Source organism: Bos indicus, chromosome 2 (genome assembly GCF_029378745.1).
Source record: "Bos indicus isolate NIAB-ARS_2022 breed Sahiwal x Tharparkar chromosome 2, NIAB-ARS_B.indTharparkar_mat_pri_1.0, whole genome shotgun sequence".
NCBI lineage: Eukaryota > Metazoa > Chordata > Mammalia > Artiodactyla > Bovidae > Bos > Bos indicus.
This window is the reverse complement of record NC_091761.1, coordinates 98,405,895-98,426,653: the sequence shown is the minus strand read 5'-3', so window position 1 is coordinate 98,426,653 and position 20,759 is coordinate 98,405,895. Positions and strand designations below refer to the sequence as shown.

Sequence of the window (20,759 nt, the reverse complement as noted above, 5' to 3'; positions counted from 1 at the left end):
CAACCAAGGCCATAAAAAGAGGGAAATAAGATAAAATCAATTCTGAAAGGCTTTGTGTAGATCTACATCAAGGGAAGGGATAAAAGTCATGTTGTCAAAAAAAAAAAAAAGTCATGTTGTCCTCATTATCTTAGAAACTTTACAAATCCACATCTTAGGTGGTATTTCTAGGCTAGCTATGGTGTCACTGCAGCCCTTGATACTGTCTATCAGACAATATGGATCAGCCTCTGATTGCCTTCAAATACTTTTCTCTGTGTTAGACAAGACATTTTTTAAGCTTAGTTTATTATATATGTATGGAAATCTTTGGTCAGTATGTGATTTTAGCTATATATTTGAAAGAATCTGGGCATGACGTACTGGTCCAGGGGTTAAGAGTCTGCCTGCCAATGCAGGGGACGTGGATTTGATCTCTGAAAGGGAAACCAAGAGCCCATGTGCTATGGAGCAACTAAGCCAGTGCACCACAACTCCTGAAGCTCACGCAACTTGGAGCCCGTGTGCCATAACTAGAGAATCTGTGCTCTGCAACAAAAGATCTCACGTGACACGACGAAGATTCTGCATGTTGCAATTGAGACCTAATGCAGACACATAAATATTAAAAAAAGAAAGGCTGCAGACAAAGGTAGTATATAACCATGTAACAAGAGAATGAATTTTTAATGAGATTTATAAGCAAGGGATGGGAGGAGGAAAAAAAGAGAAATTAACAGCTTAAGCTTCATTATTTTTATTATTAATTTGCTCATACCCTATAGGGCTTTGTGTGGAAAAAAGAATAAAAAAGATATAATCCTGGTACCAAGCCTTGTTTCATCAGAGAAATGAACAGATTTTGTGGATCAATGTAAAGATAAATGAATAAATAAATGCAAGAATACCACTGTCTTCTCTCTCAATAGTATTTTATTTAAAAGTTCACAATTAGAGACTTGTAATAACACAAAAAGTTTAAAAGTGACAAAGGCTGCCCTGTAGGAAAGATTTTTCTTGTATGGAGAAGGAACAAGGACTTTGTGCCTAAAATGTACAAAACTTAACATTGCATCAGGGGACTCAGTAGATCAACGGACTCTGTACTCTGAAGGGAATGAACATAATTTCCAAGTTATTCCAAAGTGGGCAGAAAGGAGGAGGGTGGCAGAGATGGCATAAATCTGAAGATTTCACTTGGCTCAGGTTAAAAGTCCAAAGAGAAACAAGAACCAAACCTCAGTAGTATCTACCATCTGCTGACATACTACAAAACACCAAATTGCAAACCAGTATCCTTTTAATAAATCCATACTTTAAAGACCTCTGCTACACTTCTCAATTTCAGCTCTGTGGGAGGAGATGATGATATTCCTGTATAAGCCAGACAGAATGATTATTGAAAAGCAACAATACACAGACATCACGATGGAGGAGTTCTTAAATTAAATCCATATTTCATTTGAACCATTTTTAGAGTATTCTGCCTTGTTATGTGAAAGTGTCCTGAGTATGGCAGATGCTGCTTAAAAACGACAATAGTGTCTGTAAAGGATATATAGAAAGAGTTCAGAAGACAGAGCAGCAATTTTTTCTACCTTGATCATCATTAATCAGCACTATACAATGTTAGCTGCAAAGAAGCACGTAGATAACCTTGGCCCACCAAAAATAAGGCATTAATAAGTGAAGGCTCTCATGAAGAACAGTTACTTAGGGAGGCCTCTCTAAGTAAAATTTTTAAAAGGTGACTGACAACAATTTAATTGTGAAAGAAAGAATATTAAGGCACACCTAAGTATACTGAAATAAAGTTTGGTATCAATATTTGTCTCTAGAAAAGAAAGCTGCAAATCAGTTCCTTTAGATAAAGAGTGGCTTAGGTTGATTTAAGAATGGAGACAGCGTGTCTCTATTTCTCTATAGTTCTTTCCCAGCTCTGTACTGCCTGTAGTGGAAGAGACTCTTGGAGTCCACATTGCGAGCTTTCTTCACAGCTTCAGCAAAAAGTTTGGTCACCTGAAAATATGAGGGTAGGAATCTTAGCAACACACATGAAATGAAAGTGAATGTTCAATGAAGCAGGAGCAAAAAGTCACAGTTTCTGTTCCTGATTTTCAAAGGGGTATGGGATGAAAGACACAAACATTTTTATTTAATGGGGACTTTCTCCAGTATCTCAGACCTCAACATGAATAAGCTTATTCCCCCCCACCATTCACAGAAATTAAAACTGACTCAGGGAGAAAAAAATACAATGGCCAGAAATGTATAGGGTCTTGACAAACAGTTCTCCAAGTGATAAATTTGTTGGGTCATGTTCAAGTAGAAGAGAACATGCCTTCGGTAATCATTTCCTGTGGACTGGACAAGTGCTTGTACTATATCTGCATTTTCAATTACCATTAACCTGTTGCTTTTATGCGGTGCCTTTCATTTAGACACAATAGAATAAAATTGCATATCTTTATTACGTGCCATACCACACTTTTTATTTAGAGGATATTTGTATGTGTAATGAGAGAACCATGGTTATCCATGGCTTCTGGTTATCTCAACTCCTTGATCACCAACTGTCTCAGGCCATGACCTACCATAATAGACCATTAATTTAGATTCTATTTAGAAATTCTTCTGCTTTCTGAAAGTTACAAGAAAGAGAGAAGAGAGATGTGTACGCTCAAGAGGGGCACAGAAATAAAGACCCTCGTGTGGACTATGTTTGAGGAAAAGAACATACCTGGAAATTAGTGAGGAGAGCAATTCCACTGTCAACAGCTGTCCTCCGAATCACATAATTATCGTGGACAAATTTAGTGTTGTTATTGGGGAGGTTAATCACCAGGTCAATGCTGCCATCTCTAATCAATCTGGAGAAATAAACAAATACAAGCTTGCAGGTGACGATGTATATTTTATAATTCATTTTCAAACTAATGTAAATTAGTCTCAAAATCATTCAAGTCAATGGCATACTGAATTGACTGACACCTGCCCTCCTTTATTCCTAAGCAGATTTTCAAAATATACACATTTGGGGGCTATAATATTTTTATTGTGTTCTTGAAAGAATGCTGTTGAATGTCTAACTAATCAAATGGAAATATATGTTTTATCTTTAAAATGCTACTGATAGCAAGAATTGGTAATTTGAGAGACAGTTACTTATTTTACAAGGAGGTGGTTCTTCCAGCATTGAAGGCCATTCCACTCCCCACCCCTCACACCCACTTCAGGTCAACTTTACTTCACTGCCTGCTTCCTAGTGTCTCAGCTGATGTTATGAAATAACTGCCTAATTTTGAATTAAACCACTTCACATTCTGTTGCTGGGCTGCGATAAACATTAGGAGATATTTAAATGTCAAAAGCAGGAAGCAGAACTAATTCTTGTTTTACAAAGCCCTAAGAAGGGCCTCTGGGCTTCCCTAGTGGCTCAGTAGTAAAGAACCACCTGCCACTACAGGAGACACAAGACACAGGTTTGATCCCTGGGTTGGGAAGATCCCCTGGAAAAGGAAGTAGCAACCCACTCCAGTATTCTTGCCTGGAAAATCCCATTGGATAGAGGAGCCTGGTGGCCTACAGTCCATGGGGTCACAAAGAGTCGGACGCAACTGATCTACTAAACAACGACAACAAAGAAAGGCTTCTGGCATCATTGGAATAATTTGCCTTCTTTTATTAATTTGATAATGATTTGTAGGTTACTTTCTCAAGAGCCCTAACAGATAGTATATCATATACTGTTTGTTAGTTAGGACTTAGCCATCCAGTAGGCTGTAACATCCTGGAGCAACTGAGAATTCTCTCCTAGGTGCCTACACCACATAGTTCTGTATGTGCTAATGTGTCAGTGTTCCTGAAGGGTCAGGTGGTGTGCTGAAATAAATGTCTTACAAAACCAGAGGAAGAAATAGCCTAAGGCATAATAACAAACCTGATCAAAGAATGGCAAATCAGGTAATCTAATAGGTGACATTATCATATCTCTCCCCATGGTGCCCTTCAAGTAGCAAGTTCTCAATAAATTGACGGTTTCATTGGTACACAACCTCAGTGAAACGCAGCTGGTTAATCTTACACTTGATATACACATATATACACAATGCAAGTTGACATAAAACACAAAGCGCTGCATTACTTTCTTTGGGCCCATGATTCTCATCACTGAGATCTTGGTTGCTGTCCGTCAAAGGAATGGACATTTACTTGGAAATAGTTGGAAGATGCTACATATCTCCATGTACATATACGGCATTATGTGTTTTACAATAACAGCAAAGTTCATGAGAAGGAAGCTTTACTATCATGCACAAATTTCCTTGTTTTAAATTGGTTAACTGAAAAGAGTTTTAGAAGACTTGCAATAGGGTAAGGTGATATATTTATAGCATGCGTGTGTGCATACTCAGTTGCTCAGTCGTGTCTGACTCTTTGTGACCCCACGAACTGTAGCCCGCCAGGCTTCTCTGTCCATGGGATTTTCCAGGCAAGAATACCAGATTGGCTTGCTGTTTCCTCTTCCAAGGGATCTTCCTGACCCAGGGATAGAACAAGTGTCTCTACGGCCTCTTGCACTGGCAGGTGGATTCTTTGCCACTGAGCCACCTGGCAAACCTCATATTTATATCATACTAGTTCCCAAAGCTAATTCTCCATCTATTTTGTTATCTCAGAATAACCTGCCCAGTTCTTACTTTCTGATGGGTGAGAGGCTGGGATTCTGTCCTTCTTGAGATGGCCATGCCACTGGGGTAGCAGGTACATTGTTGGCATTGAGCCAGTCTGATGTGGCTTCCGTGGCAAAGAGCTGCATTTAAAATTTTTTAAAAAGTCAGTTACTGTATCAGGGAAAAGCTTTCATGAAGCAAAGGGACCCATTAGGACATTTGAGCCATTTAAAACATAGAGCAGGAAAAAATGGTGAATATGAGATGCAAAATGATGTCAGAAATAGAGATTAAGACAGAATCTAGAGTAATAGGCATTTTAAATACTTTTAAAATATTTGCAATAAGAGAAAAAATTAATAACCTCAACTGTAACTGCTTTTGTAGGAGAGAAAAAGAGTTATTGGTGACTGAAAATTCAGTTATCAGACCAATAAAGCCTCATGACCACAGGCCCACCCTGAGCCTTGGGACTCATTCTGTTTTACAGAACCAGGCTTTGTGTGCAGATATTCATGGCAAAGAAGTTTCGCCTGTAACTGTTGGAAACTATGACTTCATATGGAAACAGGAAAAGGGAAAATATATGGAAATGCATTGAAAGTTTATCCCAGTTATGTGTTAGGAAAACTCTCTAGGCTTTTAGCCAGCAAATTTAGTAAGTTTGTGGTAATTGTGCTAAAACTTAAAACTAGTCTTTCTAATTAGTTTATTTCATCAAAGCTTTGAAATTATAAAGTTAGTCATAGTTTTCATATGGAGAGGTCATATCTTGCATGATTTTATTCCCCAATATTCTTCAATATTCTTTTTTGTGGATAGATTGCCGACAGAAAGCAATTAAGAAAAATAATATCACATACCTTGAAGCCTTCATTGTGTAATTGTTCAGCCACACCAAGGAATTGTGGACGGAATGATTGCTGAAATTAAAGGAATTTAACAAAATTCACTTTCTAGATACACGTTATTAATTTAGTAATGCAATACAGCATTCTGTTATGTCATAAAAGGAAATGCCATGTGTTGCCTGGTGCTTTATATTCAAAGATGACAAGTTTCATCCTCCTAGAGTGATTATAAACTCTTACTTATTTTCTGATACAGATGAAATTCCATCCACATTGTCTTGCTTTCTACTGTCTTACTTTTTACACCTAAAATTCTTTTACTCATTGCTTATTCTATTGAGTGTCTGAGTATAGAGTCAGATTTACCCCTGGATTTACTTCTGGATGGATCATTTTCCTGGTTAGAGAGAATTTAAAGTCATCTCTCTTAGATGCTCAATGCCACATCAACCTCTTTGGATGTTGTGCCTTTCAACCTGTTCTAATTGCTGAATTCTAAGTTTGGACTGCACTTCAATTCCTAGGCCTTGACCTAGCAATTCATGCAAAGTTCCCTACAAGTCAATCATTTGGAACTCAGTTGGGCATTTACTCTAAAGCAAAGAGTAAAAGAATGGACTCTGGAGTCACTAAGCTGCATTTCACTCTGTCTATACCATGCATTTGTATGAAAAGTCAATGTCTTTGAGCCTCCACTTCCTCATTTATAAAACAGTGACTCCGATATTAGTGTATCTACTTCTTGATGGTCCACAATAAATTGTGTGACCTTGACCAACTTACTTAACCTCTCTGTGATAAGTAGGAATAATAGTACAGAGGATGAGATGGTTGGATGGCATCATCAACTCAATGGACATGAGTCTGAGTAAACTCTTGGAGATGGTGAAGGACAGGGAAGCCCAGTATACTGCAGTCCACGGGGTTACAAAAAGTCAGACACAACTGAGCGACTGAACAACAAAATGTCAGCGGGTCCCTGTGAGTATTCAATGAGTGAAGTCCGCCATAAGCGTTAGTACAGTGATCATGCTCGATTACTCAGTTGTGTCCAATTCTTTTCAACCCCATGGAATGTAGCCCTCCAGGCTTCTCTGTCCATGGGATTCTCCAGGCAAGAACATTGGAGCAGATTGCCATTTCCTCCTTGGGAAGGGGATCTTCCCAACTCACAGATCGATCGAACCCGCATTTCCTGCATTGGCGGATGGATTATCTACCACTGAGCCACCTGGGAAGCTGCCAATTTAACACAATTGCTGGCTCATTAATAGTAATAATTAAATATTATTATTAAAATAATTGTTTTTTCAGCCTCACAGAGGCTATATTACTGTCCCTGCACTCTAGCTCTGAAGCCTGGGTTCCTCTACTGGCTGTCACACTTAGAACACCAACCAGTATCATCCTCATATGTTTTCCTTCCCACCAGGCTCCTTAATATTCAATCTTGCTGTTCAGATATTTTCTTAGAATTGTGTGCTCTTCTGAAAACCCCAGCTGGACCCATTCAATTTCTGGGTCCTGCCTTTCCTGGACTGCCTGTCTACATCAGGGTTCCTTAATTCTGAACACACTTCCTTCCTGTGACCAAAAGCACATATTTGCAATACAAAGATCAGGGTGGAAGAAAACAAGCTCAGTAGCCTACCCAATCATCTACTTCTGACCTTGACCCCATTAACATGAATGTCTGAGTAATCGAGCTAAACAAATATGCAAAATTGTACAGTGTTAAAAACATATCCATTCTGCTTCAAATGAGAAATTTTCACATTTTTTGAACTATTTACAAAAGTTTGTAAACAGATGATATAATTTGGTTACTTTAGAAAATATTTTATAATCTATTAGAAATTATATTAGTAATGGTTGAGAAAAGTCATGGATATGATCTTATTTCAGTTTCAGAGAAACTAAAAATTGTGATAAAACATCCAGATCCTTGCACAATTTTGATAATGTTCAGCCCACAAAACCCTAATACTTACTTGTAGAGGCTTTTTGAGAAAAGATCTAAATCCTAGGTAGAGACCCCAAGACTATGTTCAGATATAAAATTCTTTCAGAATCTGGCCCTCTCAATCCCAGGACTGCAATTTTATGAGAAGAAACTATTGGCAAATAGACAAGATAAATGCAACAGAATGAATCTCAGCTAAAGCAGGCTCAGGGGTTATTCATGACAGCCTTCTAGAACACAAATTGTAACCATGCCCAGGGCAGTAGCTTTTCATTCCCACTTAGGACCCAACAGGAAGAAACGGGCTTAGATGCAAGAAGTTCATGGCTAGATATAAAATTAAATAAGTATAAAATCAGAGAGTAATTCAAGACATTAAGGTAATTTAATGAGTTTTGTGGCAGTCTCTTTAAGAATAGATTAAGCAGAAGATTAGGACAATCTTTTACTCATTTAATTCTGCTTAGAAAGCAAGGGACTGAATTAAATGGCATTTTAGGTTTTCTTGGTGTTTTAGATTTCTTGAAATATAGCAAATACATGTGAAATATTCTAAATAAACCTCTGAATTTCATCAAGCACACCTAAAATGGAACATTACCTTGTGAAACTCTGCTAAACACACAACAAACACAAGGAAGCATCAAAGCACACAGGAAGCTCACCATAAAGGTAACCAACACTTTTTGAGCCATTGATACATTAATCAGGTACTAATCTCAATCTCTTACATTTCCCCCTAGCAAAAAGTCACTAATAATATATGGCCATGTGATAACATAACATTGCATCGATTTTCTAAAATACCATTTCACAGGTATAATAGTTCTCAAGATGTGGCCTCCAGAGAATCAACATTGCCTGGGAATTTGCTTAAATGATAAAAACTTGGACCTTACCTCTAGATCTATAGAATCAGGAACTCTGGGAGTGAGTCCCAGGGATCTGCAGTTTAACAAACCCTCCAGTGATTCTGGTGCACGTTTACATTTAGGAATAGGAAGAGGGGATAAGAGGACTACCCTTCATTCATTTTGCAATTCAAGGTGAAGATGCATTAACCTTGACCAAAGACACTATGAAAAAGGTTGAGGAAGGAGTACTAGACTATAATTTTTTTTTCTTTGCCATTTTAAAGTAAAATAAGTCAGCAAGTCCTCTAAGTCCTGCAGACACCAGTCAGAACCTCATTATGGAGCTGTTTCAGTGCTGTCCCCCAAGTGGAAAAGATAAATATTCGACATGACAGTATTGGCAGTTTCCAGCCAAGGAACTACTCTGCCTTCTGGTCTGGGGTGTTGGCTTTCATAGTCACATTATAAACTTCTATCAAACATGTATTGAACACTTGTGACACATAAAATAGCCTCTCTACAAAAAGAAATTACAGCTGTCAGCTTGCATCTGAGTAGCCCCAGATTTAATAGCTGAATGAAAATACCTGGGTAAGAAACCATTTGTTACTAAAGGTGAAAAGTACAAGCTGATTTATTTCCTGGAAAACATTTGTAAGAAAGAAAGTCCTTTAAAAGTGAAAAAAATATATATATATATATATATTTCCTCCAATTATCATTTCACATTAATCCAAATTCTGGCTACAGAACCGAAAGCCAAGTTAAGATGGTGTGATGTCTGTGGACTCTACAGGGATGTCAGGATTGACAACTCTATGGTTGTTCATAATGATTCTGTATAGAAGATAAAAGGTTATTCATGTCACTTGGAGTTGTCTTTTTCAAATAAAATGCTTGCTTTGTGTTTCTGAGCCATGCTGAAGCACAGACGTCAGGAGGGGGGCTCTCTACAAGCATCACTGAATAGCCCAATCAGAGGGCGAAAAACAGGAAGGGCTCTTGATCTGCTCTAGAGTAAATCATTTATTGTTGAAGAGTGTTCCAGAAAACTTCAAGACAAGGCAGATTGCCCACTCATAGAAACTAAATAAATCCTGATGGGATGAAAAGAGGCTGGAAATATTGCAAGAAAAGCAAAGATGATTTTGTTGCCACATAAACCTACATTATGCCTTTCTTATATTAGGATCTTTGCTTTAAAAGGCTCTTGGTAGACACACAGTGCCTATAATAGTTAAGTTGACAAGAATCCTTTGATAAAACCCAAATCTTGATTTTTCCCCCTAAATCCTAGTTATGCAAGATCGATGTTATCAAAATATTTCAAATTTCCCAGGTAATTTGACCATAGGATTAATAGTGAATTAATAGTGAATAGGATAAGAAAGAGAAGAGAAAGAAAAATTAGGAAAATTAATATAACCAACAAGAGTGTATATACACTCACATACACATACACACACACAATCTATTTATTAAATGTTGAAAAGTGGTTGATACTTGCTAGTGATAAACTGCTACTTAAAATACGTGTTAAAAAACCAACAATAAAAAAAATATTTCCTGTATCAGAGTCACTTTTGCCTTTCCTCCATAGTTCTCTTTTCCCCCTAGTTTTCTCTTGCAACCTGTTGTGAAAAATCAGAGTTAAGATTTCTTCAATTAAATCCTTTACTCATAACAGCAGCTGCCTCATGAGGGGGTGATGAAGAGAAAAGAAGGTTTTTTGAATTAGTTTATATGAATTCTTCTGGCTAAGTGAAATCGTGTTAAGATGATTTTTTTTTAATTTTATTGTATTTAACTTTACAATATTGTATTGGTTTTGCCATATATCAAAATGAATCTGCCACAGGTATACATGTGTTCCCCATCCTGAACCCTCCTCCCTCCTCCCTCCCCATACCATCCCTCTGGGTCATCCCAGTGCACCAGCCCCAAGCATCCAGTATCGTGCATCAAACCTGAACTGGCGACTTGTTTCAAATATGATATTATACATATTTCAATGCCATTCTCCCAAATCATCCCACCTTCTCTCTCTCCCACAGAGTCCAAAAGACTGTTCTATACATCAGTGTCTCTTTTGCTGTCTAGTATACAGGGTTACTGTTACCATCTTTCTAAATTCCATATATATGCGTCAGTATACTGCATTGGTGTTTTTCTTTCTGGCTTACTTCACTCTGTATAATAGGCTCCAGTTTCATCCACCTCATTAGAACTGATTCAAATGAATTCTTTTTAATGGCTGAGTAATACTCCATTGTGTATATGTACCACTGCTTTCTTATCCATTCATCTGCTGATGGGCATCTAGGTTGCTTCCATGTCCTGGCTATTATAAACAGTGCTGCGATGAACATTGGGGTACACGTGTCTCTTTCCCTTCTGGTTTCCTCAGTATGTATGCCCAGCAGTGGGATTGCTGGATCATAAGGCAGTTCTATTTCCAGTTTTTTAAGGAATCTCCACACTGTTCTCCATAGTGGCTGTACTAGTTTGCATTCCCACCAACAGTGTAAGAGGGTTCCCTTTTCTCCACACCCTCTCCAGCATTTATTGCTTGTAGACTTTTGGATCTCAGCCATTCTGACTGGCATGAAATGATACCTCATCGTGGTTTTGATTTGCATTTCTCTGATAATGAGTGATGTTGAGCATCTTTTCATGTGTTTGTTAGCCATCTGTATGTCTTCTTTGGAGAAATGCCTATTTAGTTCTTTGGCCCATTTTTTTGATTGGGTCATTTATTTTTCTGGAATTGAGCTGTAGGAGTTGCTTGTATATTTTTGAGATTAGTTGTTTGTCTGTTGCTACATTTGCTATTATTTTCTCCCATTCTGAAGGCTGTCTTTTCACCTTGCTTATAGTTTCCTTTGTTGTGCAGAAGCTTTTAAGTTTAATTGGTCCCATTTGTTTATTCTTGCTTTTATTTCCAATATTCTGGGAGATGGGTCATAGAGGATCCTGCTGTGATGTATGTCGGAGAGTATTTTGCCTATGTTCTCCTCTAGGAGTTTTATAGTTTCTGGTCTTACGTTTAGATCTTTAATCTATTTTGAGTTTATTTTTGTGTATGGTGTTAGAAAGTGCTCTAGTTTCATTCTTTTACAAGTGGTTGACCAGTTTTCCCAGCACCACTTGTTAAAGAGATTGTCTTTAATCCATTGTATATTCTTGCCATAGATTCTAATTACTTTATTCACAGTTGCTACGAAGTTTAGGTTTATCCCATTCTAACTAAGATGCCCAGTGAGTTAGCTATCTCTAATTAGCACATTCTATCGTATTGTTCAGTCAAATTTATGACTATACATTTGAAAAAAATCACTACAAATTAAAATCTTCCATATAGTAATGAAGAGATTATACACTGACTATTGATGATGGCAGCTTTTCTTTGCTTCCCATATAGAGTAGGTTAGAAAATGGTTCTTACCTATCTCTAGAGATTTAGAATCTTGATGATTAATTTTACCACAGCTGCAAGTATTTTATTAAATGTCAGTTTAGTTTATTAAATATTTCCTTGAATATATTTTAAGCTCTGTAATTAAAATATGTATATATTTAAATTCCTAATATTATGCACGCATGCACAGGAACAAAGTTCTTTGCAAAAATTCATGTAGCTGATAGAACATTGATTTCTTTAAAAAAGAATAAACTGAAAGGTAGAACATTGCTTTTAGAAGTCTCTTTTCCCTATGAACTTCCTTCTTTCCCTACAAAGCAAAAATTCTGTTCACTGTTGCCAAAATCATACTAGTACTTCATAGGGATCAAATTAATTTTTGCTTTATATTTCCCTGCAGCACTGGAACCAAACAAGGCACAATTTTATACATCACTGCCTTCTTAGAGTGGTATTTTAAAATGTTAGCACTATATGATTAGTTGTGAGGACAGGGACTAAGGGCATGGTCTCCTCTGAATGCCCCCAGGTCTCACATTAAACTTTAAGCCATAACTGGAAGCTGGACAAATACTCTCATACTTGTGACTTAATAATACTTAATACCATTATAATGTGATGAGTCTCTCATATGGTGTGATGTGTCTCTCAACTGCCATTAAGCTTCACAATTGCAAGTCATCTTGTTAGCCTCTGTTCTAACTGTTCTCCATCGCCCTTCTGGCACCTTTATGAAGCAAAATCCCAAGTTAATCTTTGCAGAAACTTCTCCAAAGCCACCCATCCAGTCTCCAGAGTCTAATTTGCTGATACTAGGGCACCCTAATGCAACAGCATCTATAATAACAACCCACTACTTGAAAATACTTGGCATTATTGTAATCATAATTTTATTGACATGTACAGAACCGTGCAGGGTTTGAACTGATTGAAAGAATGGCAGGGGTGATAGATCAGACCATCTCTTGTTTTTATAGGCCCAGGGATTGCTAACCTCCAATGAAAGTGAAATATCAGTTGAGAAACATCTAGTATTTTTTAGAAACTTTATAAACAAATAGTTTGTATATTCTTGCAATAATTATTCCAAAGAGTAATAAGAGTTTCCTGGCTCCCATTTTGCCCTAAGATTTACAGTTGACTTGCAATAATAAACCAGTGATATCCTTTTCATCGTATGAAGATATTCACTTACAATTACTACACCCTGCTTTGACTTAGAAGGTTTACTAGGTAATAATATTTCAAGAACTTCCACAGTACACTGTGGGATGGGCTGACTTTCTTAAGCCCATTAGGCCACTGCCCTTTAAGAACTTTCAGTCAGTCATGGAGAACTTTTAATTATGTTAAGAAAATTTCTCAAATAATGCCCATGTCTTCTTCAACTCTGAATCTTTGATATTTAGAAATTGAAATGTGAATGAATGAATGTAATGAAGGAAAGAACAGAGGTTTGGAGGGGGTAATATTCGTTTCAGTTTGGGATATGTTGGTTTTGAGACATCTAGATGGAGGTGTCCAGCAAACTGCTGGAAACAGAGGATGGCTGAGGATAAAGACTTAAAGATGATAGTTTGAAATGGGAGAGTGGATAGACATGAATGAGCTGGCAAAGGGGAAAGTCAAGAGAAAATGCTAGACACAGTCACAGAAAGAAGCTGTAAGACCAACTTAATGGAAAGCTTATATTCAGAGGCCAAGGAGACAGTACTAAGAGTAAGCCATGTAGAAAAGGTGTAACCAAGGGAAAGAACGGAGTCCTTTTAAAGGTACTAGAGCTTTTTTTCTTTCTTGTTTTTAGCTTATTCACTTATTTGTATTGGCTGCTACAACAGAAAAAGGCAAAAAGTCAAGGAACATACAGATAAAAAAATTTCCATTATTGCTCAAATTTGCTGGCTTTTTAGTGGAATTTTAAAAATATTTCCCCTCTTCTCTAGCACCATTAAGGTCACTTCCCCTACCAGCTCCCAGCACGTGTCCACAGTCATGCACACAAGCACACACTACCTACCTGAATTCCAATCAGGATGCCTTTCTGGGGTAGCTTAAATCCTGTGGAAAGCATTGCCTTTAGGAAAGCTGTATGAATACCTTCACCAAAGCAAGCCACCTGTTTAGAAGAAATGAAAAAAAATAAAGTAAAAGGAAGCAAATGACAGTCACCCAACCCTACCAAAAAAGAACCACAAATGAAGTCATAGATTCCTACGCTAGATTTTATTGAGTTGCCCAAAGACCATGCAGTCTGAATCTAGGGATTAAAAGTCTGGCTAGGGCAGATGTATCTTATGTTTTTAATTAAACATAATGAATGAATAAGCAATTCTTTCTCCATCCAACAACACTCCATGGAGCAACATAACTGGATTCTACTGTGAGATATTTGGATACAAATTATAGCTTCTGGCCCATAATATGGTGAGCTGCCAAATGTTAATACGACTTAATGTTTAAATAATAGTATATGTATGTATACTATGCAACAATGCATGAATTCATGGGTCAGTAGCACAAATGCGTAACTGCTAATCAATTGGTTAGGAGTTATTTCATACACATGGGAAAGCCTTCTGAAAAATTCAGTAAATCTGTGAAAATCTCAAAGGAACTTCTTCATTATTATTACCTTCATAAAATGAGGCAATATACCTTGCTAGCAGTTCTTAATACTACAGCCCAAAGTAAAAAAAAAAAAAAAAGAAAGAAAAATTCAAATTAATATAGTGTTGGGATATACAGAGCCTTCCTGTAGGGTAATAGCACTACAATATAACTACAAGTTGATTAGCTACCCTAACTATAGAATAAGGAGTTAATCTGAGTATGATGGAAGTAAGCCTTGCCATGTACATCATTATTTGACAAAGGTACAGAATCACCATTAGAGTAAATAACACTGACGGCTAAATTCATTCTTTAAGCAAGTGACTCCTTTACTGTCAAAGGAAAGTTCTCATGACTATGATTTTCAGTGGACCAGTAGGACCTGCTGCTTTTTACACCACAGTAAACATTTTCTGTGTTCAAGTCCTGGCTAACCAACTTAAGGAATGTCAACCGAAGTTAATGGGACCCAAACCCTACTGAAAGAACCTAGGCAATTTCATTTTAAGTGCATATACAAACACAAGGTTTCAGCAGTTTTCTACAAAAAAAAAAAAAAAAAACAGAAAGTAGTTAAGGAGGTGCTAATGGTAAAGAACCCGCCTGCCAATGCAGAAGATGCAAGAAACATGGATTCAACCCCTGGGTTGGGAAGATTCCCTAGAGAAGGGAATGGAAAACCACTCCAGTATTCTCATCTATAAAATCCCATGGACAGAAGAGCCTGGTGGGCTACAGTCCATGGGTCACAGAGAGTCAGACACAACTGAGCACAAAGATTAAGACTATCATCCCCACCTCATCATTAGGAAAGCTAAAGTTTTATTTAATCCCACAACAAGCCATTTTAACACTGAAAATGTCTCTGGAGCATAACTGAGATTTCACTGAGCTAGAATTATTATTCTGATTTCAGTAATAAAATAGAACTTGTAACATCACACTAAGTGACACTTGGAAATATGACTCTAATAATGGAAGAGGAATTATCTCTCTGTACTTCTAAAACAGATACGAGGAAGGAGAGGGCTGAATTTCTAATTCTCTCATATGTTCGTATTTCAACAATTCCAATAATGTATGTCTGGAGGCAGAATGGACACAGGTTCTGAAAACAGATTTGCCACAGCAGAGAAAACAGCATTAAGGAAAGCAGATCTCACCCTGATCTGAATCCTAGGCTAGCTGAAAACAGCCCTGCTACTGAGTGACCATGGGATCAAGATGAACATCAGGGGATCTCCTTAAACGGCAGAGAAATTCAACGTTACGTCCCTTGTCTTCAAGTTAGGTTTTCTCGTCTATTAAATTAACAGAAGCAGCAAAGATACTAAGAGAAGGCAATCATCAGTCCAAATACAAGCAAGATAGCCATTTATTCCTCACTGCCTCCCTTCCTGTCTCACTTGGCTTCTCATCACAGATTTTGCTTGTAACCAGGCAACCATATAAAACATCACATATTTGTTGCAATTAAGTCTTTTCCCCTTTCAGGTTTTCCTCAACACCAAGAGGAAACAATGATGCCTCCCAGTCTGATGTTGCCACTCTGGTGTGCACTGATGAGAATCTGAAGGTTGTGTACAGTAAGTCTGTCAAGGGCTAGGTGATTCATACAATGTCCTGACACTGACACGTAGGGAACTCTCTGGAATCTGACAGCTTTCTACAAGAAACACATTTCACATTCTTAAAGAAACCTCCAGCTGACAAAGGCTCCAACACAAGTGAAGAGGGACATCCAGTGGTCAGTCTCATTATAGTTTTTAGATAATCTCCAGGCGGCTACAGTTGCTTTGAAAAACAGTGGTTCTGGGACTTTGCATATACCTGCAGATCCCACCGTATGATGGCCCCATTATCTTTCTACTGTTGTACATTCATTCTACATGTTGCTATTAAAAGCTCAATGATCTAATTTCACAATAGCAAGGCAAATTAGAGGGGATGAGAGGTGCTTTACAGAGAGACCTGAGAATCTTAAAATAAAAAGACCTGGAAGGTATTTACCTAGACATCTAAAGAAATATTTGAAAGATGCTCCCAATTTGTAACGTGAAAATGAATGAAACACACAGACAATATAGCCAACTGTTGAACTATAAGTGAGAATTTAGACTCTGGGCTACAAAACTCAAGGATTTTTTTCTTAGCTCAAAATTCCCAGGCCATTTCAGACTTATTCTGATCACAAAAGAAGTGTCCCGCTTACTACTTACTAAATTACTTTACTATATTCTGATCATAAAACCATAGACTTCAAAGTAGATTTAATGAAAGTGTTCATGGATCATTAACTAGTTACCTCTCCAGTGGAAGCCATCTCACATCGTAGAATGGGGTCAGCATCTCTCAACCGGGGCCAGGAAAACATTGGAGCCTATCAAAATAACAGGTAGGAAAAATATGTGAAAGAAGGGTATAACAAGAATAAAGGAGGATAATTATATTTAGTGAGTCATTTCTCATAGGATTCATTTAGGCTATGGTAGACACATAAAAAAACATCTTTGGTCCAAGCAACTGACTTGAAAAATAGCTTTAAACCTGTGTTCCAAGAATTTCTTGAGCTTTTGGCCCAAAATTGGGTTAAATAATCACAATTTATTTCTGTAAATAGGGCCCCAGTGACCAGTCTAAGCCAATGTTTCTGATCTAGCCTACACATATTCTTACTGGAGTGATTTCAAACAAAGTCTACTGGGCATTGATCTCCCCAGACACAGAGTTCAAACACTTTTTCCTTGGTAGGCTTTTGAAACATTCTTCTTCTTGTTCTGATCATTTGGACTTACAACAAGCCACCTTGCCAGAAATGTCTGTCTGCAAGCTGACTTCTGAGACATTAAGCTGTTGTTGACACCTCTTAAAAAGCTTTGAAAATATTCTTCTTGGAAATACTTTTGCCCAGAACTTTCATATGAACGAGAACATAGATAGGAGTGCTTTCTTTCCATTTATTTTATCAATGCAGTTCGCTAAGAATCAAATTTTTGTTTCTTCCATATATCTATTTATCCAGCCTAGACTATTCCTTCTTTGATTCGGGCATGCCTCTAAGTCATTATGGGAATTAATTCTAGCTTGGAGTTATTTCACTGGGTCATCTTAGTCATTATTACATTATATTCCTGCCTTCCAGCCTCTCTCTACCTCAACCATTGATATCTACCCACCTCACTAGGACAATATTAAGATTGACTATGAAAAAGTAATTTGACAAAAAAATCAAGATTAATGTACAAGGATAACTAGGAAAGAAGTAAACTAGAAGACAGTGCATTTTGAAAAATTCACATCTATCCATCAGTATTGTTACTAGTTGGAAATTGTTTCAGACACATGTGTGTATATATTTGTGTGTGTATTCCTGTGTCTAAGAATAAAGAAACATGAGTTTGAAATTCGTATTCAGAGTCTCCAGTGGAAAAATATTTTGGGGGTCCTTCTACTTACTGGTCTCAAACAATAAAACCCTATGTATATATAGTCCCACTGAAAATTTAACAATTTGTGTTGTGTCATAGCATCCAGGAATAAAATGCTACCCTAAAATAAGAAGTGACATTCTACCTCAGTGTACTGTAAAATCCAGGGAATCCTAAATTATTAAGTTAAATAAGATTAATAAATATTTTTTAATTTACAGCTTCAACTTAAAACTTCCACTGTAAAAGTCAGAAGTCAGAGTCTCAATTGTAACACAATTATGGTTGAGGTCACTAGTATATATAAGAACAGAAAGCTCTGAAGGCACCCAGAATATGTAAATATCACATAAATATATTATACAATATAACTTAATTTCATTGTGTACTTTATCTAAAAAATTCAGATATGTTTATATAATATCTCACTAATCCTCATACTGTCCAGTGAGGTAGTTAAAGGTCATAATTATAAATACTCTGTTCATGGGCATACTGAGGCAGCTAGAGGAGCACAATGGATTTATTATTAAGTTATTTGAAATATACAGATATATATATATACAGGCATTTCTTATCTTATGATGCTTTGTTTTATTGTGCTTCGCAGATAATGAATTTTTAAAAAATTGAAGGTTTGTATATTATGGCAACCCTACATCAACCAAGTCTCTTGGTACCATTTTTTCCAACAGCATTTAATCACTGTGTCTCTGTGTCACATTTTGGTAGTTCTCACAGTATTTCAAACATTTTCATTATTATTACTATTGGAAAAAAAGATTATGACTCACTGAAGCCCCAGGTGATAATTAGTATTTTTGAGCAATAAAGTAGTTTTTAATTAAGTTATGTGCATTGTTTCTTTAGACATAATGCTATTGCACACTTAACAAACCACAATATAGTGTGAATATAGCTTTTATATGCACTGAGAGGCCAAAAAATTAGTGTAGAATTAATGTGGTGGTCTGGAACCAAACCCACAATATCTCCAAGGCATGTTTGTATTTAGTGAACAAATCTTACATTTTCCTGGTCATTCTTCATAAAGGTGCCATCAATTTCATTACCCTCACAGTACCGCTACAACAAAATTATACCACTAAAGAAATCGGAACTAAGCAAAGGTGGTCAAGGCAATAAAAATTTAAGTAACACCACAAGGTAACACTTTTACAAGACTCATGCATTCCTGAAAGCCTCGGCATAATTCAAGCCTTATCCTAAAAGTTATATCCAGAATTTCTATTTACCAACTAAACCGGCAGCATTAAGCATCACCTTCATAAATGTAGTTTATGTCACTCAGCTAGTTGGTTTCAAAGTTATGTAATTCTAAATATTTTTTTTTAATTTTTGAAATGCACAAGAGTACACATAGAGTTGCCTATAGAGAAACTGCATTGCATTATTCAAAGCAAACATTATAAATCCCTAGTCTAGCACTTTAGTTAGAAGGTTCATAAAGTATCAAGATTATTTTTAAAAATTACTTTTGGCTAAGCTGGGTCTTTTTTGCCCCATGGCATGTGAGATCAAACCCACATCCCCTGCATTGGAGGGCAGATTCTTAATCACTGGACTACCAGGGAAGTCCTAAGATCATTTTTTAATGAAAAATTATTCCTTTAATTCCTTTGGAACTTAAAAAATGACTAAGATTTTTGAAAATATACCTTAATTGCAACATAGTCGGCTGGAATTATGGGATGCTCCAGTGTTGGAAGGGGTTTCTCATCAATGTGCTCTCCAATCATCACCTTAGTGGCCACATCAATGAAGTCAATTCCAAGTGTCTTGGAAACAAAGGGGAAGGATCGAGAAGCTCTCAGGTTACACTCAATCACCTGGAGAGATAACAAAATTCAAAAGAAGAGAAAGGATGGTGAGAAACTATGACAATATTCAACTGCTCCCTGCAACTTGGGCCCAGCCCTTGCTTTGCCAGCCTCTTCCTTGTCTCCCCCTGATAGACTTATTTTTTAATTGATTAATATTTTAATTTAAGGATAATTGCTTCACAGAATTCTGTTGGTTTCTGCCAAACATCAACATGAATCAGCCATATGTATACATATATTCCCTCCCTCTTGAACCTCCCTGCCCATCCCACCCCTCGAGGTTGTTACAGAGCCCCAGTCTGAGTTCCCTGTGTAATATAAGTTTCCATGTTCCTCTCTTCATGCATCTCACCCTCTCCTCCCTCACCCGCGGTGCCATGTCCATAAATCTGTCCTCTATGTCTGTGTGCCACTTGTAGACTTTTGCTAACTGGTTTCCTTTTTGGTCCCAACGTGGCTCAGATGGTATAGCATCTGCCTACAGTGCAGGAGACCCAGGTTCGATCCCTGGGTTAGGATGATCCCCTGGAAAAGGAAATGGCAACCCACTCCAGTACCCTTGCCTGAAAAATCCCATGGACAGAGGAGCCTGGTGGGCTACAGTTCATGGTGTTGCAAAGAGTCGGACATGACGGAAGGACTTCACTTTCTTTCTTTCTTTTCAGTCAGTATCTTTGAACTCTGACTTTTTCCCACCCCTTTCTGCGGTTCTATCCCCACACTCTCTTGACATGCGTGCTTGTGTACTCGGTTGTTCAATCGTGTCTGATTCTTTGTGACACCGTGGACTGTAGCCCACCAGACTTCTCTGTCTGTGGCATTATCCCAGCAAGAATAGTGTAGTGGGTTGCCATTTCCTCCTCCAGGGGATCTTCCCAATCCCAAGAATCAAACCCGCAGCTCCTGCATTGACAGGCTAATTCTCTATCACCAGCGTGACCTGGGAAGCCCCACAAGCTCTTGACAGATTTGTTTTTATGCAGAGTTCAGATCATGCCACATCCCTACTGGAAAGTCTTCAGTGGATTTCTACTGGCCCTGATAGTGAAGTCTAGTCCTTGACAGCCTTCTATCCTCTTGCTTCAGTGTAGCCCTCTATGTTATCTTGTACCACTTTCCTGGTCTCAGTGTTTCTT

General features: G+C 37.5%; 1 protein-coding gene across 1 annotated transcript in view; it reads right to left on the bottom strand.

The window, feature by feature from the left end:
* Window positions 1-894: 894 nt before the first annotated feature.
* Window positions 895-20,759, bottom strand: part of CPS1 (carbamoyl-phosphate synthase 1) — a 139,862-nt gene continuing 119,997 nt past the window's right edge. Inside the window, exons 32-38 of the mRNA XM_019976310.2 lie at window positions 19,459-19,629; window positions 16,657-16,731; window positions 13,759-13,857; window positions 5,516-5,575; window positions 4,680-4,792; window positions 2,720-2,849; window positions 895-1,998 (exon numbers count right to left, since the gene is read on the bottom strand). Of these exons, the coding sequence (XP_019831869.1) occupies window positions 1,900-1,998; window positions 2,720-2,849; window positions 4,680-4,792; window positions 5,516-5,575; window positions 13,759-13,857; window positions 16,657-16,731; window positions 19,459-19,629 (747 nt within the window). The 3' untranslated portion in view covers window positions 895-1,899. The remainder of the gene's footprint in view (window positions 1,999-2,719; window positions 2,850-4,679; window positions 4,793-5,515; window positions 5,576-13,758; window positions 13,858-16,656; window positions 16,732-19,458; window positions 19,630-20,759) is intronic.